At 43.8% G+C, this 22,240-nt stretch overlaps 1 protein-coding gene across 6 annotated transcripts in view; it reads left to right on the top strand.

Moving 5' to 3' along the window:
- Nucleotides 1-22,240, top strand: part of KCNAB2 (potassium voltage-gated channel subfamily A regulatory beta subunit 2) — a 193,722-nt gene that overhangs the window by 64,444 nt on the left and 107,038 nt on the right. For all 6 annotated transcript variants that reach the window (XM_056795948.1, XM_056795945.1, XM_056795947.1 and 3 more), the window contains exon 2: nucleotides 21,642-21,771. In XM_056795948.1, the coding sequence (XP_056651926.1) occupies nucleotides 21,695-21,771 (77 nt within the window). In that variant the 5' untranslated portion in view covers nucleotides 21,642-21,694. The remainder of the gene's footprint in view (nucleotides 1-21,641; nucleotides 21,772-22,240) is intronic.

The raw sequence follows: 22,240 nt of genomic DNA, 5'->3' as shown, positions 1-22,240 counted from the left end.
CAGATGGTCAACTCATAGGAATAGAATTTTGGGGATCAGGCTTATGATTTTCCTCTCTCTATCCAAAAGATCTTTGTACCTTCTCTACAGCTGATAATCCTAGAGACTTAGTTGTCCAGGGTTTTGAGATATAACTACTGTATGGCAAAGGTAGGATTTGAGCCAAAGTCTTTCTGACTTGATGGCCAACTCCTTCACCCACATTGCCTCTCATTCCTTCTATAGCATCCCTAACAATTCCTCATCCACTCTTTATTGAAGACTTTCAATGGGGAGGAACCCACTAGATACAGAGGTATCCCAGTCTACCTTTGGACAATGATTATGGTTGGGAAGGTTTTCCTTAGATTGATCATTCCTCCTTACATCAACTACTAAGCCTGCTTCTCTGCAGCTTTTACCCATTGTTTCTCATTTGGTCTTCTGGGGCCAAACAAAACAAAACTACTCCCTTCTATAAGATGACTGCCATTCACTCATACCCCCCATCCCCACTCTGAGACTCTTTTCCTAACAGTTAACCATCCCCAGTTTCATCAACAAATATTCATGTCATCTGATTTATGAGAATCTCTCCATCCTGGTTGTCTTGGTCTGGACATGTTCAACTTGTTGATTCCCTTTTTGGAATCAAATACAATACTCCGTCTGTCCTCTTTTTAGGGCAAAGTATAGTAGGATAGCACACTTCCTATTAGCACAGCTTTTTTGCCTCTGTGTTGGCTCACATTGATTTTACAGTCCATTAAAAGCCCCAGATCCTTAATACATAAACTTTCATCTAGCCATGCCTTGATTTTTTTAAACCTAGTTTAGGATTTTACATTGATCCCTGTTAAGTTTCATCTTATTAGATTCAGGACTTTGTTCTAGCCTGCCAAGATTTTCTTATATCCTGAGTCTGTAATCATATGCGTTAGCTCTCCCTCTGAGCTTTATGTCATCTGAAAATTTGTTAATGCATGCCTCAAAACTTACTACCTTTTAGACATGATCATTTGTAGTCCAGCATCTGGAGGCTTGCAGGACTGGGGTGGGAGAAAGGAAGGGCAGGTGGGAATGTGATGGTGAACTCCCTTAAGCATGTGGACTGTCATTTTAGTTCTGGGTGCCACATGTTGGGAGGGATACTGATAAGCCGGAGAGCACCCAGAGGAAACCAGCCAGGAAGGTGAAGAGATGGACTATATCAGAACCCTCAGAAAGGCCTGTTTAACCTAGAGAAGAGATTGAGAAGGGGCATGAGAGCTCTCAGACAGTATTTGAGTTGCTGTCAAACGGAACAGAGTAGACATGTCCTACTTGGCCTCAGAGGGCAGAATCAGGAACAGTGGGGTAGAAATGGAAAAGAGGCAGAGATATGACTTCCTCACGATTATAAGTATCCCAAAATTGAAGGTAGTGGCTTTCCCATCCTCAAAATCTTTAAGCAGAAGCTGAATGGTCCCTTGTCCAGTATGTTAAAAGGGATGATTTCTTGCATGTTTATGACTTAAGTGAGATATCAGTTGGTTAAACAGTAAACATTTCTTAAGTTCCTGCCTTGTCTCAGACATGCGATTAGTGCTCGGGATAGAAAAAGATGCAAAGGATGGTCCCTGCCCTCAAGGAGCTCAGACTAACATCTGAGATCTTTTCCAAGACTGAGCATCACAATTTTCTATTTTATTTTTTGGTTCAGATCTGTGAGTCCATGGGTCTGGGGAGCTCCCACTGTCAAAACTCCATCCATTGGATCAAGTTAGCAACTTGCTTATAACTTATTAGTCTTAGAGAAGAGTTCCTCAAACTTTTGTGTCATGACTTGCTTGAGCAGTCTGGTGAAGTGTATGGATCCCTTCTCAGAATCATGTTCTTAAATGCATGAAATAAAATACATAGAATTACAAAGGAAACCAATTCTGTTGGAATGCTGCTGTCAAAAAACTTTTTTTTTTCAGTTATAGACCCCAGTTTAAGAATCTATGCCTTAGAAAGTCCCATGGGGCCTTGACAAGTTGTGGCTTGCTCATGTACTCATTGCCTGTGTGATCCTGGGCAAAGTTACTTAATTTTCATGGGCCCCAGTTTCCAGTCTAGTCCAATCCCTCTTCCAAGCAAAGGCCCTTCAGATCCTTAAAGAAAACTCTGATCTCCTCCTGAGTCTTCTCTCTTTCAGGCTTAATAGCCCCATCCAGCACTTGGTATAAGATCCAATGATCACATGCCTAGCATATGCTAGGATTTGAACTCAGGCCTTCCTGCCCCAAAGGCTGGCTCCCTATCCACTATATGACATGGCCACAAGTATGTAGGCAATTGAGAAGGGTATACCGGTCAATGTTTAGCAATCAGTTGTAGGCATAACATACCTTTCATTTTAATCTGCAAAATTAAACTTTTATCCCTTTCACTCTCTAGACAACAAACTAAAGCAGAAATCAAGTGGTGGTTTGTAGTGTTTATGGATTTCTGAGGTGTAGACACTTACACTGAAATGTTAACAATCAGCTCACCACAGACAGTTGGCACTGGCTCCAGAATACCCCTGTACTTTGGATTCCTCCTAGAACTAAAGACCTGAATCGAGCCAGGGAACCTTCTGTCCTGGAGGAGGCCAGGTGGAGCTTCCCTCTCTTTTCCCCAAGACTGACCTAGATCAGTCCTTTCCCAGGATTCCAACTAGTCCTGCCAGATCATGCAGTCCTTTTATTACCTGCAGTGAGGGAATTCACTCAGAGCCTGGTGCAGTAGGAATGCCAGCAGGAGCAATGGCTGCCTTCCTAGCAGCCTTCCTCCACATTTGAGTACAAAGGGAATACAAAGCATCCTGGCCAGAGAATCAGAAAGAAAGCCTGGACCTAGGAAAAAAACCACTAAAATGAGGAAAAAGCAGGCAGAGAAGCAGCCACCCTGGGGCAGCGGGCAGATGGAAGATCCAGAATGGAATCCTGTTTCGGACACCTTCTAGGCTTGTGCCTTGGTTTCTTCTTCTATAAAAGAGGCATAACACTGACCTGTAGTACCTTTGTCTCAGGGCTCAAAAGGTGTTTTACAAACAACAACACTGTGTGTGTGTTACTATCCTTTTCTTTTGCCAGAAAAGGCAAATACCCGAGTCATTAATGAGGCTAAAATGTGAATTGGGACATTCGGTCCTCATCCCTCTGCCACTCTGTCCCGACTGGCTTGGCCCTGGCCTTCATGGGCTCTATAAAATAGCAGTCATGTCTCTCACCTGCCCCCTAACGGGGGTGTCACCTACTTGGGCGATCACAGGGGGACCCAGTAGGTTCTCCCACCCTGCTTTCTTCCACGGTCTCCCTCATACTGTTGTTGGACTAATCTTCGACCTGATCATGGCACTGTATCGTCAATAGCTGATGCCTCAGGGAGTAAAATGTCATCCCCTTTGCCTTTGCCTTCAAAGCCTTTCCGAATGTAACACAATCGTCTCACCCATCTGCCTGCATTTGTATGATTCCTCTCTATCAGGCTACGAACTAGACACGGGATATCACTCACATGGGAGCGTCCCCCTACAGAGGCAAATCACCACCATCTAGGAAACCTGAAGTCATACAGAGATACCTGAGCTCTGAGAAGTTATAGTTGACTTGTCCAAGGTCACAAAGCCAGTGGGTAGGAGTGGCAGAACTTGAACTCAAGCCTTGTTGGTTCTAAGGCTAGTTCTTTCCACCATGCCCTATTGTCTCTCATCCTCCTGTATGTGGACCTCTGGAGTTAAGTGCCCAGCTGGACTCAAAAATGACTTAGCTACTCACACTTAAGGTGTTCCCACAGTCAGATTTGTTCTATCAATCAATCAATCAATAAACTTTTATTAAAGCATCTTCTAGGGGCAGCTAGGCACCAGGCCTGGAGATAGAGGTTCTGGGTTCAAATCTGGCCTCACGCTAGCTGGATGAAGCTGTCCAAGTCACTTAACCCCCATTGTCTAGTCCTTGCCCCTCTTGGAACCAATACTTGTACTAAGTATCCTAAGACAGAAGGTAAGGGTTGAAACAAATAAAATATGCCAAGGTAGTAGCATGTTGAGGGGCTGATCACTGAGGAGCAGCAAGGTTTCACTGTGGGCCAGCTTTTTTATAAGATGTTTTGGACAGCTCTACAACAGTAGGACCAGGTAGGTGAATGAGGCAGTTTCTGCACAGGGAGAATCTCAGGGAATACCGAGCTACAGACTGACACCTCCCCAACAATGACTGACCAGCGGGGCTGGGAACCATGGGTTACTGAGTCAACGTGACTTTTTTTCAAACTCTCACCTTCTGTCTTAGAATTGTTGCTAAATATCATTTCTTATATCATATCATAGAACAGCTTGGAATCAGATTAGAAAGGGCTTTGAATGCCACAAAAAGGAATTTGCATTTTATCCTAGAGACCATAGGGAGCCTTTGAAGCTTCCTGAGTAGGAGAGTAACTGTCTCTCAGGGATATCACTTCTGCAGCAGAAGTTGGATTAGAGAGAAGAGGGAGAGAGACCAGTTAGAAGGGTACAACATAGGGAAGTTGGGTAATATAGTGAATAGAGCTCCAGGCCTGAAGTCGGGAGGACCTGGGTTCAAATGTGACTCAGACACTTCCTAACTAGGTCATCCTGGGCAAGTCACTTAACCCCGTTACCTAGCCCTTCTGGCTTTTCTGCCTTGGAATCAATATTTAACATCAATTCTGAGACTGAAGGTAGCAATTTTAAGAAAGATAAAAAGAAAAAGGGTATGGCAGTAGTGAATGGAAGAGGTGATGAGTGCCTGAGCAAGAGTGATTCTGGTGTGACTAGAGAAGGCGCCAGAGATTTTGTGGGAGGCGTTGGCCATCTGGTTGGATCTGGGAAACAGGGCAGTATGGGAGGGAGAAACAGGAGTTGTAAACGTGGGTAATTGGAATGGTAGTATGCTTGGCAGAAATGAGGACGTTAGGAGGAAGGATGGGTGCAGGGGGAAGATCATGAGTTCAGTTTCATGAGATGCTGATGGGACATCCAGATGGAGGTGTCCAGCAGGCAGTTAAAGATGCAGGGTTGGTGGTTGGGGAGAGATGAAGAGGTCACCAAGCAGCAAATAGAGAGCCTAGGACGGAGCTTGTGATGGCTTCCAAAAGAGAGATTATGGACTAGAAACATCTGTTGCCAGAAAATGGATTGCCAAAATGCAGTCCGAAGCAGCAGCATCGCTTGTTCAAGCTCTCCAAGGCATCTAATCAAAGTTATCTCAGGTTGGCTGTGCAGGAGAAGGCTATGCTAATGGGTTCTTGTCCTCAGCCTATTGTGAGTGAGGTGCCATCTGGCAGGAGAAGGTAGGCTCTTCTAGACGTAGGCAGGTTGGTTTGGTAACACCTCTGCCTGTCCCTTGGTGACATCCAAACTGCAGTCTCCAAGCTTATCTCAACAGAGACGAAAGGGATATGATGGGTCAGAAGACCTGGGTTCAAACCTCAGCTCTGCCTCTTTTGTTATATATGTGACCTTGAACAAGTCACTGCCTCATCCGAGACTCAGTTTTCTCATCTGTTAATTAACTGAAGTTGAGCTAGATGACCCCAAAGGCCCCTTCCAAGATCCCAGGAGCCTTTCTGCTGTATAATGAGAAGAGGGAAGCAAGTGTTACAGATTTGGGATTTACCAAGTAGGACACTGTGACCTTTATGACTTGACTTTGACCTTGGTGAAGTCAGCAATAAAGAAGCAAGCTGGGGTCTCTGGAAACTCATGCCATATAGTCATGGATCTATTTCCCATGAGGACACTGGACTAGATTGTTTCTAAAGGTTGTTCCAGATCTAACTTTCTCTGAGCTGAGGATTTATCATAAAAGCTGCTCATGGCATATCCCAGTGAATATTGTAATGGACTTGAAGTTGGGAGTTGTTGTTGCTGAATAGTTTCATTCATGTCCAACTCTTCATGACCCTATTTGAAGTTTTCTTGGCAAAGATACTAGAGGAGTTTAGCGTTTTCCTTCTCTGGTTCATTTTACAGATGAGGAAACTGAGGCAAACAAGACTAAGTGACTTACCCATGGTCACACAGTCAAGTGTCTAAGGTCAGATTTGAACTCAGAAGATGTCAGGAAGACGTGGATTCAGTTTCCACCTCTGAAACCTACTAACTATACAACCAGAGGCAAATCCCTTCATTTCCTCTCACCTCCATGGAAAATGATGGGAACTCAGAGGCAGGAGTGAACTTGATTTGAATCCCCTCTTGGATATTTATTCATTATGCAACCATGGGCAAGTCCTTTTTTTCTTAGCCTCACTTTCTTCTATAAAATGTGACAGTCTCTGTGGTACCTACCCCAGAGAATTATCATAGGACCCAAATGAGATGCTGTTTCCTAAGCACTTTGGCAAACTTTGACGTTTATAAAAAAAATCCAGTTATTCCTACTGCTTATCTGGTATGCAATGGAGTAGAGAGCTGGCCTGAGTCAGGAAGACCTGGGTTCAAATGCCCCTCTGACACCTCCTGGCTGTATAGCCTGGGCAAGTGACTCCACCTTTCACTGCCCAGAGTTCTCTCCAAATTGCAGTATAATTGCTGATCTGCCTTGGTGGAGAAGGAACATTTTCAGGAGCCCCCTTCACCCAAGAAATTATAGGTCTCATCCAAACAACAACAATAACAAATCAGGCCTCCTAGTTGATCATAACTGGAAAGCTTGGGTAATCCAGAGCTTTGGGAGTCCATCACTGTCTTGGTGACTGTGAGACAGGATCCAAAGAAAAATTTTAATTATATTAAAATGTTGAATATGGTGGTGATGCTGATAAAGGTGGTGGTGATGATAATAACTAGCATTTTAAATAGCACCTACTATGTGCTAAGCACTGTACTAAGTGCTTTGCAGTTATTATCTCATTTGATCCTCACAACAACCCTAGAAGGAAGGTCCTATTATTATTATTATTGCCATTTTACAAGTTGAGGAAACTGAGGCAGACAGTGGTTAAGGGATTTGCCCAAGGTCACACAGCTATTAAATATCTGAAGCTGGATTTCAGCTTGGGTCTCTAACTCACTAACTATTTCAATATAATTTAGATATTATTCTCTACCACCACCAAGCCATTGGAATGTTAGCTTGTTGAGGGCAGGAGCTGCAGTCTTTCTTCTTTGTATCCCCAACTCTTTGGTAAATAGTCATTGCTTAATAAATGCTTGTTGGCTAATTGATTTGGGCATTAAAACTCAATCTTGCTTTATTCTCATGCTTTGGGAGTTGAGGATCTGTGCACATTATATAAAGTGCTCCATTAACCAAGATACCACATCTGCCATGCCAGGTCTTCAAAGGTCATGGTGTTAAGTCATCGCCCATCACCCACTATTGAATCCAGGAATGAAGAGCTTAGTCCAACCCCTTCATTTTACAAAGGGGTAAAAAAGAGATTGAGTGATATGAAATGGCTTTCCCTGAGACGGGGAGTAACAAAGCCAGAAATCTCAAACCCAAGTCTTTAGATTTACTCCCATCCTCCTACTTTGCCAGATTGTCTGAGCAAGGACTAACTTCGAATCCTAGATCCTTAGAGGAAGGTAGGTCATCCAGCACAGCCTGTCTGCAGAGATCCCAAGGGTTTGAAGGCTTCCCCTCCTCCCCATCTACTCTTTTTTGCAATCCATCTCCCATATTTCTGGTATTTTTCCTCCTGAAATGTACACGTCCCTGTTGGAGATCATTTTGGCAAGTCCTTTTCCCTGAAGCAAAGTAATACCATGGCCTGCTTCCAATCCGAAGGCACCTTCAGAGCATTCCAGGCACTTTCTCGAGAAAGTAGTTGCGCAGCGGCTTCTGTCAGTTCCTTAAAATATACTAAGATGCAAGGCTTTGGGACTGGGGTTTTGAATGTGTGCACTTCAGTAACTTGGTTTTTTGCTGGTTCTTTCTTATTCAACATAGTTTCCTGCCCTCCCACAGAATATGGTACCTAAAAAAGAAAACTCTAGAACTCTGTGTCCATGGAAGTTAGTGTTTCACAGACAAAGCCCCGCTCCTGTTACCCCTTTTTAAGGTTATCATTTCCTGTCCACTTGGGCATTGTGGTATAGGTGGGAAAAATCACTAGATGTAGATGTAGAGACTCAACCTTTTTGTGCCTTGGACTCCTTGGACAGGCTGGGGCAGCCCTAGGGACTATTTCTCAGCATTATGGTTTTAAATGCATAAAAGAAACTACATAGGATTAAAAAGAAAATCAATTATATTGAAATACAGTTATCTTAGTATTGAAAAGCATATTCCCAGGTTAAGATCTCAGGTTAAGGACCTCTGGCTACACAGTCCCAAGGCCTGGGTTCCAGAAGCAGCCCTTGTTTGGTAATGATGTGACCTCAGAGAAGTCAACCTTCCCTCTCTTGGGCTCAGCTTCCTCCTGGGTCCAATGAAGGGGTTGTATAGGAGAAGCTTAATCCTTTGATTCCAATAGACCACAGCTCCCATAGTAGCTTAGAATTATTCAGCACCTTTTCAGAGCTCAGGCTATTTTCTCTACCGTTCTTTCACCTCTACCCCTGTGAAGATGATTTTTTATAAAGGGCTTGCCACCCCTTCTCTGTTATTTAAGGTTTTTTTTTAACAGAATATAAGGGTTTTTTTCAACATTAGGTCATAGGATGATGAATCTAGGACTAGAAAAGACCTGTGGCCATCCTAAGTCTAAACCCTACCCCACCCCCCATTTTACAGGTGAGGAAACTGAGGCCAAGAGATATGAAGTTACAAAACTAGTAAATTAGAAAGAACCTAGGATCAGATCTGCCATTGGAGGGAACCTCAGAGGCTAGCTAGTCCTACTCCGACATTTTACAGAGGAGGAAACCGAGTCTCAGAGAGGTTGTGACTTGCCCAGGGTCACCCAAGTTATAGGTGGCACAGATGGGATTTGAACCAAGGTCCTCTGACTCCATCCCCCACTACCCCTCAGTATCTCATTAGACAAGTGATGGCACAGCAATTGGAACTCAAACTTACTCACTTCCCTCCCCACATACACATATACACGCTAATCACTGAGATACCTTTCAGCTGCTCTAATTTTGCCTGTTGCTTTTTTGATTTTTTTTAAAAATTGGAAAGAGCTCTGGGGAATTGCTCTCCTTCACACCCAAATCAGCCAGCATTGTAGCAGTTAACGTAGTTCTTTGTGGTTCTCTGCCTTTCCTCGATGGTTCCCTGGGGCTGGGAGTGCTGCAGTGGCCAGTCGGTGCTTGCAGCATCTCACTTTAAGAAATCGGGTCTCCAGAGGGATTGGCTGCCTGGTTGATGCAGTTGCTGCCTATTGGGTAGAAGCAGCTGCAGAGCAGAGGACGGATTCAGTATTCCAGGCAGGTCAGCTGTGTGTGTGTGTATGTGTGCGTGTTCTGTGTGCATGTGTGTGCTCTCTGTGTGTGCTGTGTGTGTGCTCTGTGTGTGTTATATGTGATGTGTGTGCATGTGTGTGCTGTGTGTGCATATGTGTGCTGTGTATGCTGTGTGTGTGCTGTGTGCTCTGTGTGTGTCCCTGAGTATCCTTCATTCAGAGTTTCTGGGAGACAGCAGTCTCTCCCAGATCTCCCATCCTCTCTTCCCATGGGAGGTAGTGAAAAGGGATGGGAAGGTCCCCTTCAGAAGACAGACAAGCAGCCCCACCAACATAGGAAATGTGGAGGAACAAACAGCCAAGTCTGGCTTTAAAACTCTCTTCCTTTTTAGAAGAGAGCCTAGCAGATATGCAGAAAGGGCTGAGTTGTTAGCTGGTCCCAGCTGACGGCTGGGGTGTACAGCTTCTGGGCCCAGAAGGGTGCCTGACCTTTGTACCCAGGAATGGGTCACAGAGCCAAGGGCTGACAGGCAGCCGCCCTCCGAATGTCTCCTTAAATGGAGCAGCTGATTCTTTACAACTTTCTCCTTACCTGTAGCTGCCCTGAGTCCTCAGCATCCTAGCTGTCTGACCAGGAAATGATTAGGATGGAGGCAGCCATCCCACTGGAGAAATCTGACCTTGTGTTTAAAAGCAGGCACTTCAACCTACTTGTCATGATGGGGAGAGTGACCTAAAACACCTTGAAAGCTTATGTGCTACAGATCTGGATTAGAGCCCACATAAGCTGAGACCATTTGAGCAGCCAGGCCTCCTAGCCTCCCTCAAGAAGGAAGGAAAGGGAAAGAAGGAAGAAGGAAGGAGGGAGGGAGGGAGGGAAGGAAGGAAGGAGGGAGGGAGGGAAGGAAGGAAGGAAGGAAGGAAGGAAGGAAGGAAGGAAGGAAGGAAGGAAGGAAGGAAGGAAGGAAGGAAGGAAGGAAGGAAGGAAGGAAGAAGGGAGGGAGGGAAGGAAGGAAGGAAGGAAGGAAGGAAGGAAGGAAGGAAGGAAGGAAGGAAGGAAGGAAGGAAGGAAGGAAGGAAGGAAGGAAGGAAGGAAGGAAGGAAGGAAGAAGGGAGGGAGGGAAGGAAGGAAGGAAGGAAGGAAGGAAGGAAGGAAGGAAGGAAGGAAGGAAGGAAGGAAGGAAGGAAGGAAGGAAGGAAGGAAGGAAAGGAAGGAAGGAAGGAAGGAAGGAAGGAAGGAAGGAAGGAAGGAAGGAAGGAAAGGAAGGAAGGAAGGAAGGAAGGAAGGAAGGAAGGAAGGAAGGAAGGAAAGGAAGGAAGGAAGGAAGGAAGGAAGGAAGGAAGGAAGGAAGGAAGGAAGGAAGGAAGGAAGGAAGGAAGGAAGGAAGGAAGGAAGGAAGGAAGGAAGGAAGGGAAGGAAAGGAAGGAAGGAAGGAAGGAAGGAAGGAAGGAAGGAAGGAAGGAAGGAAAGGAAGGAAGGAAGGAAGGAAGGAAGGAAGGAAGGAAGGAAGGAAGGAAGGAAGGAAAGGAAGGAAGGAAAGGAGTAAGGGAGGGAGGGAGGGAGGGAGGAAAGAAGAAAAAGAAAGAAAGGACAGAAGCATGAGGGGGAGGAAGAAAGGAAACACCTATATGCTAGAAACTGTGCTAAGCTTCACAATTATCTCATTTGATTTTCACAACAGTCCTGAAATGTAGGTACTATTATTATCTCTATTTTAAAGCTGAGGAAAATGAGGCAGGTAGAGGTAAGTGACTTGCCCAGGATCACACAATTTTTAAATGTCGCAGGTTAGATATGAGCACTCAGCTCTTCCTCACCCCAACCCCAGTCCTGTATTCACTGTGCCCCCTAGTTCCCCTGACATGGGACTCCATATTTTACTCCTGGTCAGTCATCTAGGGCAGAGGTGCCCAACACAGAGTCCAAGGGATTCCCAAATGGGACCAGAACCAGAACTAAAATGTACCTGGAAAATATTTAACAAACTTAATAATAATACAATAAAGCAGAGATAATTCTACCTTTTAAGACTAAGCATGGGGGCAGCTCATTGACTCAATGGACTGAAAGCCAGACCTAGAGATGGTAGGTCCTGGGTTCAAATTTGGCCTCAGACACTTCCTATCTTTTTTATTCTGGGCAAGTCACTTAACCCCCATTGCTCAGTCTTACAACTCTTCTGCCTTAGAACCAATACACAGTATTAATTTTAAGATGGAAGGTACACATCTTTAAAAAACAAACAAATAGGAAGCTATGGCAGAAATCCAGTCCACCTAATTTCCAGTTCTGAGGGGTTTTTTTTCTCAATCCTCAATCTTGTCCATTACATTGTGAGTCCCCCATTAGATTTTGGGCAAAGACTGTCTTTTACCTCTTTTTGTATCCCCAGAACTTAACACAGCACCTAATGAATATTAGGTTCTTCATTGGTTTCTTAATTAATTGATTGATTCTTTTTTTAAAAAGCCTATTTTCTAACTTAGTATCAATTCTAAACCAAAACAATGGCAGGGGCTGGGCAGTCAGGATTAAGTGACTTACCCAGGGTCACATAGCTAGGAAGTATCTGAGGCCAGATTTTTTTCCCCTTATTTCTCTCTGGTAGAATGTGAGCCTAGGCCTCTATCCACTGTACCAAGGTGCCCTTAATTGATTGAATCTTGACTTCTACTTGCATTTAACTCTCCCTTTCCTGTGTTTTCATGTCATTTCTTCCTCTTGGTTCCCCTTCTACTTATATGACTTTTCCTCCTCAGTCTTCTTTGCTTTATCATCACCTATATCTTGCTTTCACTTGTGGGTTTTCTTGGCAAAGATACTGGAGTGGTTTATCAATTTCTTCAGTTCATTTTACAGATGGGGAAACTAAGGCAGATATAGGGTTAAGTGACTTGCTCAGGGTCACACAGCTAGTATCTGAGGGTAGACTTGGACTCGGGAAGATAAATCTTCCTGACTGCAAGCCTAGCATGTTATCCACTTCAACACCAATCTGCCCCATCTTATTATTATTATTTGCCTCAGTCATATCCCAATCAGATGGGAGAATCCTGGTCTTCATGTTTCTGTTCTCATTTTCCCCCTTCCCTTTTGGGAGAATTGGGAGAATAACCTTCCCAAGCGATCTATATTGTACCGTGGCTCTCCTATGGGGAACAACTATCTGTCTCTGATATCCTAGGCAAATCATGCTAAAAACAGACCAGAGTACAAAGCCCACCTTGTTCTGGCAAAATCTTGCCCTTTGTTCTCTGGTCCACCTTTAATTCTACCTCTTTGAACTTCTTGGGAAGCATCTCCTGCTTTGGGACGGCTGAGGTGCCTGGAGGCCACTGGGAGTATGAGGACTTTTTCTCTCTAGCCATGACTAGAAATTCCCCTGGAGAACATAAGAGGGCAATAGACATCTCATCTCACTCCTTTTCTGTCATCCCTGAGGAAATAGCAGCAAAGCCTCAGGGATGTGGAAAGGGGCAAAGCTTCTTCTTCACACTCAGGCACCAACAAGAAAACAAGATGCTGCCCCTTCCCTTGCCCAGTCCATTTATCTCCCAGCCCACAGAGGGAACCAGAGCAGAGATGAGCAATCTCTGCCCTCATGACTGCCCCAATGGCATTTGAACTCTCACCCACCTTGTTACCACTATCCACCACACTCAGATTTTTCATTTCTCCTTCTCTCATCTCTCCCTTCTTTCTCTTCTGCTCCTAGTCCTCAGGGAGCTTACGTTCTACTTGAGGGGACCCAGGGGGAAATGGAGAAGTATACAGACATATTCATTTGGAGAGGAAACAATAAAGGGGGATCAGGAAAGGCTCACCAAAAAAGTGGCCCATGTGCTGAGCCTTGAAGGGATTCTAAGAGACCAAGATGAGGAACGGGCAGTCTGGGCATGAGAGACAGTTAAGACAGCCCTGGGATGAGAGATGGACCGCCAGGCTCAGAAACCAACAAAGAGGACAGTTTGGCTGAAAACAGAGGGCAGTCATGAAGGGCAGTGGTGTGTTATAAGCCCAGAAAGGTAAGTTGGGCCAGATTCCGAAGGACTTTAAACATTAAGCTAATTTTATCCTACAGGCAATGCTGGTCACACTAGTGCTTTAAGATCATCTTGGCAGCTGCGTAGAGGTGAAATCAGAAGAGGGAGAGACTTGAGGCTAGGAGTCTAAATAGAAGGCTATCTTAAATAATTTGGGCAATTGATCACAAGGACAGGAACTTGGTGGTCATATAGTGAGGACTAAGAAAAATAGACTCAAGAGACATTTTGAAGACCTTGGCAACTAACTGGCTTTGGGGCAGGGAGAAAGAAGTTCAGTTCTCCTCTATATTCCTTGGCCCCCTTCATTTTTACTTCTCTGGTGCCTGTGGCTGTGTTTTCCCAAGTTTGCCTACAAGTGCTTAGCCTGGGTAGAGGTATTCAGGGCCAAAGAATTTGGACTCGCTGATCCTAGCTCAGCAGTGTTCTGGAAAGAGAGAAAAAAGCCACTGTGCTTTGATTAGTGCTCTTATTAAAGAGGCTCTAACTCAGTTCTCCTCAGTTCCCTGAAAACATCTGGCGCTCCTTTGGGGCATCCATTTTTCCAGGATAAAATTGGGGGGATTTGGACTTCTCAGACCTTCTGACTCTCCTGGGTATGACTCATTTCTATGTGGAAGCCATCTTCCTTTAGAGAGAATTGGAGTTCAGAGAAACCCAAGGCCAAATCTAACCTCAGACCTTCACTAGCAAGTCTGAGCCTTGGTGTCCTCATTTGGGAAATGGGGATGATACCTGTAGTTCTCACAGCCAGTCATAGGCAAGAATTTCACCAGTTATGAATACTAATTCATATTAATAGTGATAATACTAACACTAATAATTAGTCACATAATAGCATGTAAACCATCTATAATTAGAGAATAAATAATAAATATGCAAACTGATAGATATTCCTAATATTAACAATAATAAATGCTAGAGAATAAAACTTGTTGTTCTTCAGTTGTGTCCAACTCTTTGTAACCCCATTTGGGGTTTTCTTTAAGCCCTCGCCTTCTGTCTTAGAATCAGTACTATGTGTTTGTTCCAAGGCAGAAGAGTAGCAAAATCTAGGCAATGGGGATTAAGTGACTTGTCCAGGGTCACACAGCTAGGAAGTGTCTGAGGCCACATTTAAACCCAGGACCTTCCATCTCCAGACCTGGCTCTCTATCCACTGAGCTACCCAGCTGCCCCTAATACTGGTTATTCTTTATTGTTATTGTTATTATAATAGTCGATCATCTCACCAAGTTGACAAGGAAGCTGGGCTCTACTGAGACCAAGGTCATATATCTAGTTCCTACACAAGCCCCATTATCTCCACACAGAGTCTGTCTCTGGAGATTCATCTCCAGCCCTTTTTCCTGAGATGATAAAAGTCAACATGAGTCTTTGACCACTAGGTGGTTCGGGAGATAGAGCACTGAGCCTAAAATCAAGAAGTCTTGGGTTCAAATCCTAGATGCTTACTAATTGTGTGACTCTGGGCAAGTCACTTAACTTCTGTTTGCCTCAGTTTCCTTCCTTAATAATAGCACCTTACTATAAGCATGTTACCATCATCATCATTATTAACATGGGGTCCTTCTCAGAAGCCATCCAATCCAACCTACCACTTTACAAAGGAGAACACTGAGGCAAAGAGTGTAAGTCACTTTCCCAAGGTCACATAGAGAATAAGTGACAGATTGTAGTCTGGAAAGGACTTCATAGGTCATCTAGTACAACCCCCCCATTTTACAGAAGAGAACCCTGAGACCCAGAGAGTCACATGGATCATAATGCCCATTACTATCATAGAGAGAGAGTTCAGGAGTATCTTTGTGACCCCATTGGGAGTTTTCTTAGCAAAGATCCTGGAGTGGTTTGCCATTTCCTTCTCCAGATCATTTGACAGAAAAGGAAACTGAAGCAAATAGGGTCAGTTGACTTATCCAGGGTCACATAATTAGGAAGTGCCTGGGGTAAGATTTGAATTCAGGTCTTCTGGACTTCATGTGTGGTGCCTCTATGCATTGCACCAACTAGCTGCTGATATAGAGCATGCTCTAAATCATTATCCCAAGATGACATAGATAGTAAGCAAGAGAACACAGGATCATAGATTTGGAGGTGGAAAGACCTCAGGGGTCATTTAACCCCCATTTTATAGAGGGAAACTGATTGCCCAAAGTCACAAAGTCCCCCATTTTATAGAGGGAAACTGCCCAAAGTCACAAAGTCAGTAAGTAATTAGACTGGGATGTGTCTCTAGGGCCCCTAACTCCAAATTCAGTATTCTTTCCACAGGACCGCATTGTGCATTCCAACCCTCAGAAACTGCCCTGCCCTGCCCTGACAGCAGGTGTGTGTATGGGGCGGGATCTTTTATTGCTTGAGTTTAATGAGGTCATCTGAATGATTTTGTCGAGACCATTTGGAGAGCTGGTATCTCCATCATCCCAAGAGGATCTAGACTTCTGATTGGTTCTAGGGGAAGGCTCTCCTTGGGATCTCAGCACAGAGGGATAATAAATTTCTGAGGGAGATGAGCCAGTTTCTGGATGGAAGGCATTTACTTGGTTGGATGCTTTGGCCCCACATAAGCAATTGGGCTAGGCATTTGGCCTAAATTGTTGTTGTTGTTGTTGTTGTTGTTGTTCAGTCATTTTTCAGTCATGTCTGACTCTCTATTATCCCATTTGGGATTTTCTTAGCAGAGACACTAGAGTGGTTTGCCATTTCCTTCTCCAGCTCATTTGACAAATGAGGAACCTGAAGCAAACAGGATCAAGTGACTTGTCCAGGGTCACCTAGTTAGTGAGTATCTAAGATTTAATTTGAACCCAGGAAGATGGGTCTTTCTGACTCCAGAACCAATATTCTCCCCACTGAGTCACCTAGCAGGCCTAGGCAAGGACTTGTAATAATGATAGCTAATATTTAAATAGCAATTTAAGGTTTGCTAAGTTTTACTCATATTGTCTCCTTTGTTCTTTATAGCAGCCTGTGATGTGAGTGCTATTGTTGATCCCATTTTACAGATGGGAAAACTGAGACTGAAAAAACTGAAATGAGTCACCCAGCATCCCAGTTAGGAGGCCAGAACTCCAATCAGGAGGCTATGTTAATTCAACACTATAAACTTCAGGGACTTTAAAAATGCTTGTCAGCATCAGCATCAGCATCAGCATCAGCATCAGCATCATGTCAGTAATTTGAGCAGTGGTTGAAAAGGACCTGAATTAGGCTAGTGACCAGGTATCAAGTGACCGGCTTCAAGGGCAGCGACCCACTCTTCCCTCTACAGTCTCTTAGCTGAAACCATGGAGTGCTTTTGTGAGACTCAGTGTAACTATTCCCTTCTCTCCATCTCATCTAGCAAATAGATCTTGAGGGGTTCCTGGTCCCAACTGTGACCTTTCCTTATGTGCATTGCACAGAGAACAATAGCAGAAGCAGTTTGGAAGATTGCTGTGGAATCGGTGCTGGGCTTGAAAGCAGGATGGAGTGGATTTAAATCCTATCTTAGGAGCATGACTCGAACTGGAAGAAGCTTTAGAGGCCATCTAGCCAGATCCCCTCATTTTACAGATGAGAAAGCAATAGGGACTTCAGGACTTGCCTAAGGTTCCACAGAACCAGGTTTTCTGTTTATGAAAAATCCAGTGTTCTTCCCAATGAAAGGATGAGAAGCCAGAGAAGGTACTATTAGTGAGGTAGGAGGAGGGTGTCTTCTGAAGAGCTCTCCTGGAGCTAAGTGCAAACAAAGGAGTCTATAAGATGGTTGACCAGTCACTAACAGGATAGATAGATGTCTGAATGTGGAGGAAATTAAGTGAAGAGTTGACAGTTGCTTTTTTTTTATTTTCATTAGGCAGAGGGAGTCAAATAGGAAGAGCAGATCAGGATGGGACTAGATCTTATTTTACTACATCTCTAATTCCAAATGAAAATGGTCTCCCTGTAATAGATTGGCAATACCACAGAGAATTCATGGCCAAGGAGATCTGGCCGCCAAGAACTGTGTCACTAACTGATCACTTTAAATCCATTTTAATATGCTAGAGAATGGTCTCCAAAATGCACCCTGACTCCCACGTGTATGTACTCAACCAATCAGAGGATGATATGGTCCCTTACTTCCCACACTTTCCCTGATAGCCAATCATCAGACTTGTCTCCAACACAACTATCCCTACCCTTTCCCCCTCAACACTTTCCCTGCTCTAACTCCTCCAATAACACAACTTTCCATTATCTGAGCAGGTGTTGGCCCTACACCCATATAAGCACTGATATTTGTGCCACTGATGAGGGAGGGAACGAGGGAGAGAGAGAGAGAGTCAGAGAGAGAGAGAGAGAGAGAGAGAGAGAGAGAGAGAGAGAGAGAGAGAGAGAGAGAGAGAGAGAGAGAGAGAAGGAGGGACAGAGAGAGAAAGAGAGAGAGAAGGAGGGGAGAGAGAGAAGAGGGAGAGAGAAGAGAAAGAAATAAAGAGGAAGGAGAAGAGAGAAAAGAAAGGGGGAGTGAGAGAATAGAAAAGAAAAGAAAGAAGAGAGAGGAAAGAGCAGGGAAGAAAAAATAGAGGAAGGAGAAAGGAAGGAAGGAAGGAAGGAAGGAAGGAAGGAAGGAAGGAAGGAAGGAAGGAAGGAAGGAAGGAAGGAAGGAAGGAAGGAAGGAAGGAAGGAAACAGGCAGAAGCTATTTTGGATTGAGAGACAGATATGAAGAAAAGGCGAGAGAGAGAGAGAGAGAGAGAGAGAGAGAGAGAGCGCACACATCCACCCTTTGTCCCTCAGATCACCTAATGATTCTAATGATTATAGCAGATACTCTCAGGGGGCCTACCCTCAGGACAATGACCAGCAAATAAGAGCCCCACCTATCCCCCCTTTTTTTAATTGGGCAGAGGGGGTCAAATAGGAAAAGTGGGTCAGGACGGACCTAAATCTTATTTTACGACCTTTGATCTTTGCCCTTTACCCCGTCTAACCTCTCCTTTCAGACTTCTACATCACTGCTGAGAGTGCCACCAACCTTCTGGTAGTCACTCAGCCTCAACCACTCTTGCTCTCCTCATATATGGACTATCATTTTTACCTCCATCACTCTTGCACAGGTCTTCTTCCCTCTACTCACATAGCCAGAAGGGCCAAGAATGGACAGGGTTCACAAAAACCAAGAAAGGAGAGAAGATCCAGGGAGAGATGTGGAAGCACAGTTTCAAAGACTGCAGAGAGGTCAAGAAGGATGCCAACTGAGAGAAAGTCATTAGAGTTGACAAGTGAGAAACCATCAATCACTTTAGAGGGGGACATTTTAATAGAATACCTAGTTCAAAAGCCAGACTCAGAAGTTTTAGAAGATATTAAGAGGAGAGAAAGAGGAGATATCTAGGGTCAAAGAGTGTAGCTAAGAAGGGGAAGAGAGATACAGGATGATATAGTTGTTCAGTTGCTTCAATTATGTTGTATTCTTGGGGGCAGCTGGGTAGCTCAGTGGCTTGAGAGCCAAGCCTAGAGATGGGAGGTCCTAGGTTCAAATCTAGCCTCAGACACTTCCCAGCTGTGTAACCCTGGACAAGTCACTTGACCCCCATTGCCTAGCCCTTACCACTCTTCTTCCTTGGAGCCAATACACAGTATTGACTCCAGGATGGAAGGTGAGGGTTTAAAAAAAAAAATAAATAAAATAAAAATTATGTTGTATTCTTCATGCCCCCCCATTTGGGGTTTTCATGACAAAGATATTAGAATGGTTTTCCATTTCCTTCTCCAGCTCATTTGACAAATGAGGAAACTGACACAAATGGAACTAAGTGCACACACCAATAAGTCTCTGAGGCCAGATTTGAGCATAAATCCTCCTGACTACAGAGAATTCACTCCAAAGTTGGCTCACTGCTCTATCCACTGAGCCACCTAGCTGCCCCTACAGGGATTTTTTTTTCTTGTTCTTCTTTAGGAGATTCATTCAGACACCTAAAAGCCAAAAGTGGACACTTTTAAACATGTCAAAAAAAACATAATTATGTCTTGGTTTTTGTTCAACAATATAAAAATATATCAAGCACCAGTTACTATGTTAACAAGTCATCAAGCATTATTAGATACCTACGGTGTACCAAGCACTTTGTTAAGCTCTGGGGTGCAAAGGAAAGCAAAAGACCCTCACAGAGCTTATAGTCTAATGAGGGGTGGGATAACATGGAAACAACTTTATACACAAACAAGACAGAGAGAGGATAAAATGGAAACCTTCCCAGAGGGAAGGGACCTGGGAAAAGGTCGTTTACAGAAGATAGGATTTTAGCTTCAGCCTGAAGAAAGCCAAGATGTAGAACAAAGAGTAAGAATTCCAGCCACGGGAAACAGCTCATGCAAATGTCCATGTCACTGGACCAGGGAAGTAAGGTGTAAGAAGGCTAGGAAGGTAGGTGGGAGCCAGGCAGTGATGCCAAACAGGTTTTCTATTTGATCCTGGAGGTAAAATAGAATCACTGGCATTTACTGAATAGGGGATGCATCAGTGGGGGTTGACAGGGTCAGATTGGCACTTTAGGAAGATCACTTTGATAGCAGAACAGAAGAAGGATCCGGGTGGGGAGAAGAGCCAGGGAGCTCAATCTTGGATCAGGCCAGGCATGAAGCAATGAGAGCTTGCACCAGGATGGTTGCAGTGTTGGAAGAGAGAAGGGGGTATAGACAAGAGTCAGAAGAGACACCAAACTGTGAGCCTGAGTGACTGGGAAGAGAACAATTATTTCTATAATAAATGATTTCCATATCTAAGTTTTGAATTAGAGGCTCAAGACAGCTCATTGACCTTAGTATACATTCCTTTGTTTTTAGGACTCCAGAGAATGCCCCCCTGCCTCCTAGGGCCTGGAATAAAGAAAGGGAAGATAATGAAGCTCATCTTGCTCAGTCAATTAAAAACAATGGTTTTGACTAGGAGTTATTGCTAATGACATAACACTAAATACATGGCTGCCTGTGGTCATCCAGAGATGGGCAGGAGTTGAGAGTTTTGATGGACCATCTCCCATTTACCAGTTAGAGATGTCTTGGGATGTCCAAGGGAGGAACTGAATAATGAACTCCCAAACTGTATTTATGGACCTGCATGTTGGGACTTAAGGAATGTTAATTATCTATGGATCATAGACCATTAATTTATTGGTTAATGTTAGCCTAATCAATAAATTGGTTTTTTTGCCCAGAAGCCAATCTTTCAGAATTTTAATTGTCACAGGAGGATGTTAAGAAGTAGAGAATTTGGGGAAATAGGAGGGTTACGGAGGAAAGACAATTAAAATAATAATAATAATAATAATAATAATAATAATGACCATTTATATAGGACAGTGAGGTGTCACCATAGTGCTTACAACCTGGGGTCTAGACTCAGTAAAACTCATCTTCCTGAGTTCAAATCTGGCCTCATACACTTACTGGCTCTGTGACCCTGGGCAAGTCATCTACCCCCGTTTGCATCATTTTCCTCATCTGTCAAATGAGCAAGAGATGGAAATAGCAAAGTACTCCATTATCTTTGCCAAGACCCAAATTGGGTCACAAAGAATCAGACATAACTGAAAACAACTGAACAACAAAAACATTTACATGGTGCTTACTATGTGCCAGGCACTATGCTAAGTACTTTACGATTATTATCTTATTTACCCCTTCCAACAACACTTGGAGTAGGTGTTATTATTCTCACCCCCATTTTACACTTGAGGAAACTGAGGCAAACAGAGTTTAAACGGCTTGCCCAGGATCATATAGCTAGGAAGTATCTGAGGTCAGATTTGAATTCAGGTCTTCTTGATTCTAGGCCCAATTCTTTATCTATCGTGCCTGAGTTCAGTTTTTGTATTTTGTCAAAGGATTTTCCTGCATCTTTTGAGATAATCATATGATTTCTGTTGAGTTCAGTTTTTGAAATGTTGATTTTAGGATGTCCAATTCAAAATGTGCAATAGATAATTGGAGATACAAGATTGGAGGTCAAAAGAGAGGTTAGGATTGGATAAATGGGCCCGAGAGTCCTCTGCTTAGAGATGTTTGCTGAATCTATGAGATCTCCAAATGAAGAGGAATAGAGGGACGAGAGAAGAGGGCCTTGGGGGATACCCCATGGTTAATAGGCATGACTAGGTTGAAGTGCCAGCACAGGAGATGGCATGTGCCAGGCACTGCACTGGCTGCTGGGGTATAAAGTTTCCTGTTCCCAAGGAACTTCTATCTGTTGCTGTTTTGTTATTTTGTAAATTTGTAAATCAAATGGCCACCTCTCCAACTCTTAATCTCTCTCTCTTTCAGAATTTTTCCAGAGTTGAAAAAGAGCACTAATCTTGACAATTGAGGCTGGCTCCATGTATCCAGAATCTACCACGGGCTCGCCAGCAAGGCTCTCCCTGCGACAGACGGGCTCCCCAGGAATGATTTACAGGTGATTTTCTTCTCTCATTCTGATGATGCTTGGACAGCTCCCTCCCTTCCCTCTGAAGCTTAAAGAAGTCCACCTTCCCTAAGATACAAACTCCCCCTTCCCTTTCCCCTCCAACTTCTAGTCTGAAACAGCTATTTTCCCTGGGATATAATTAGGAGTATGCAGGCATTTTCTCTTTTATTTTGAAAGGGAAACAAAACAAAAAATATCATAGGTGAGATCAGAGGGTCCCTTTCCCATTTTTCCCCTTTCAAAGGTTCTACTTGGGACCAGAGACTTTTCATGTGGTCAGAGAAATAGTCTGGTCCAGTTTTCTTTTTTTTTCTACCATTAACACATAATGGCCCTATAGGCCTTGTCTTTTCTGCTGCCCTCAGGAAATGTAGAAAGATAGCCCACATAAGACATGGAGTTTAGAAGCTCCTCCTAATTTCCTTGATCCCTTTATTATGGGACCACTTTCAAATTT

Source organism: Monodelphis domestica, chromosome 4, assembly GCF_027887165.1.
Source record: "Monodelphis domestica isolate mMonDom1 chromosome 4, mMonDom1.pri, whole genome shotgun sequence".
In the NCBI taxonomy this organism is placed as follows: Eukaryota; Metazoa; Chordata; class Mammalia; order Didelphimorphia; family Didelphidae; genus Monodelphis; species Monodelphis domestica.
The sequence above is the reverse complement of the archived record's forward strand: the minus strand, read 5'-3'. Positions and strand labels throughout refer to the sequence as shown.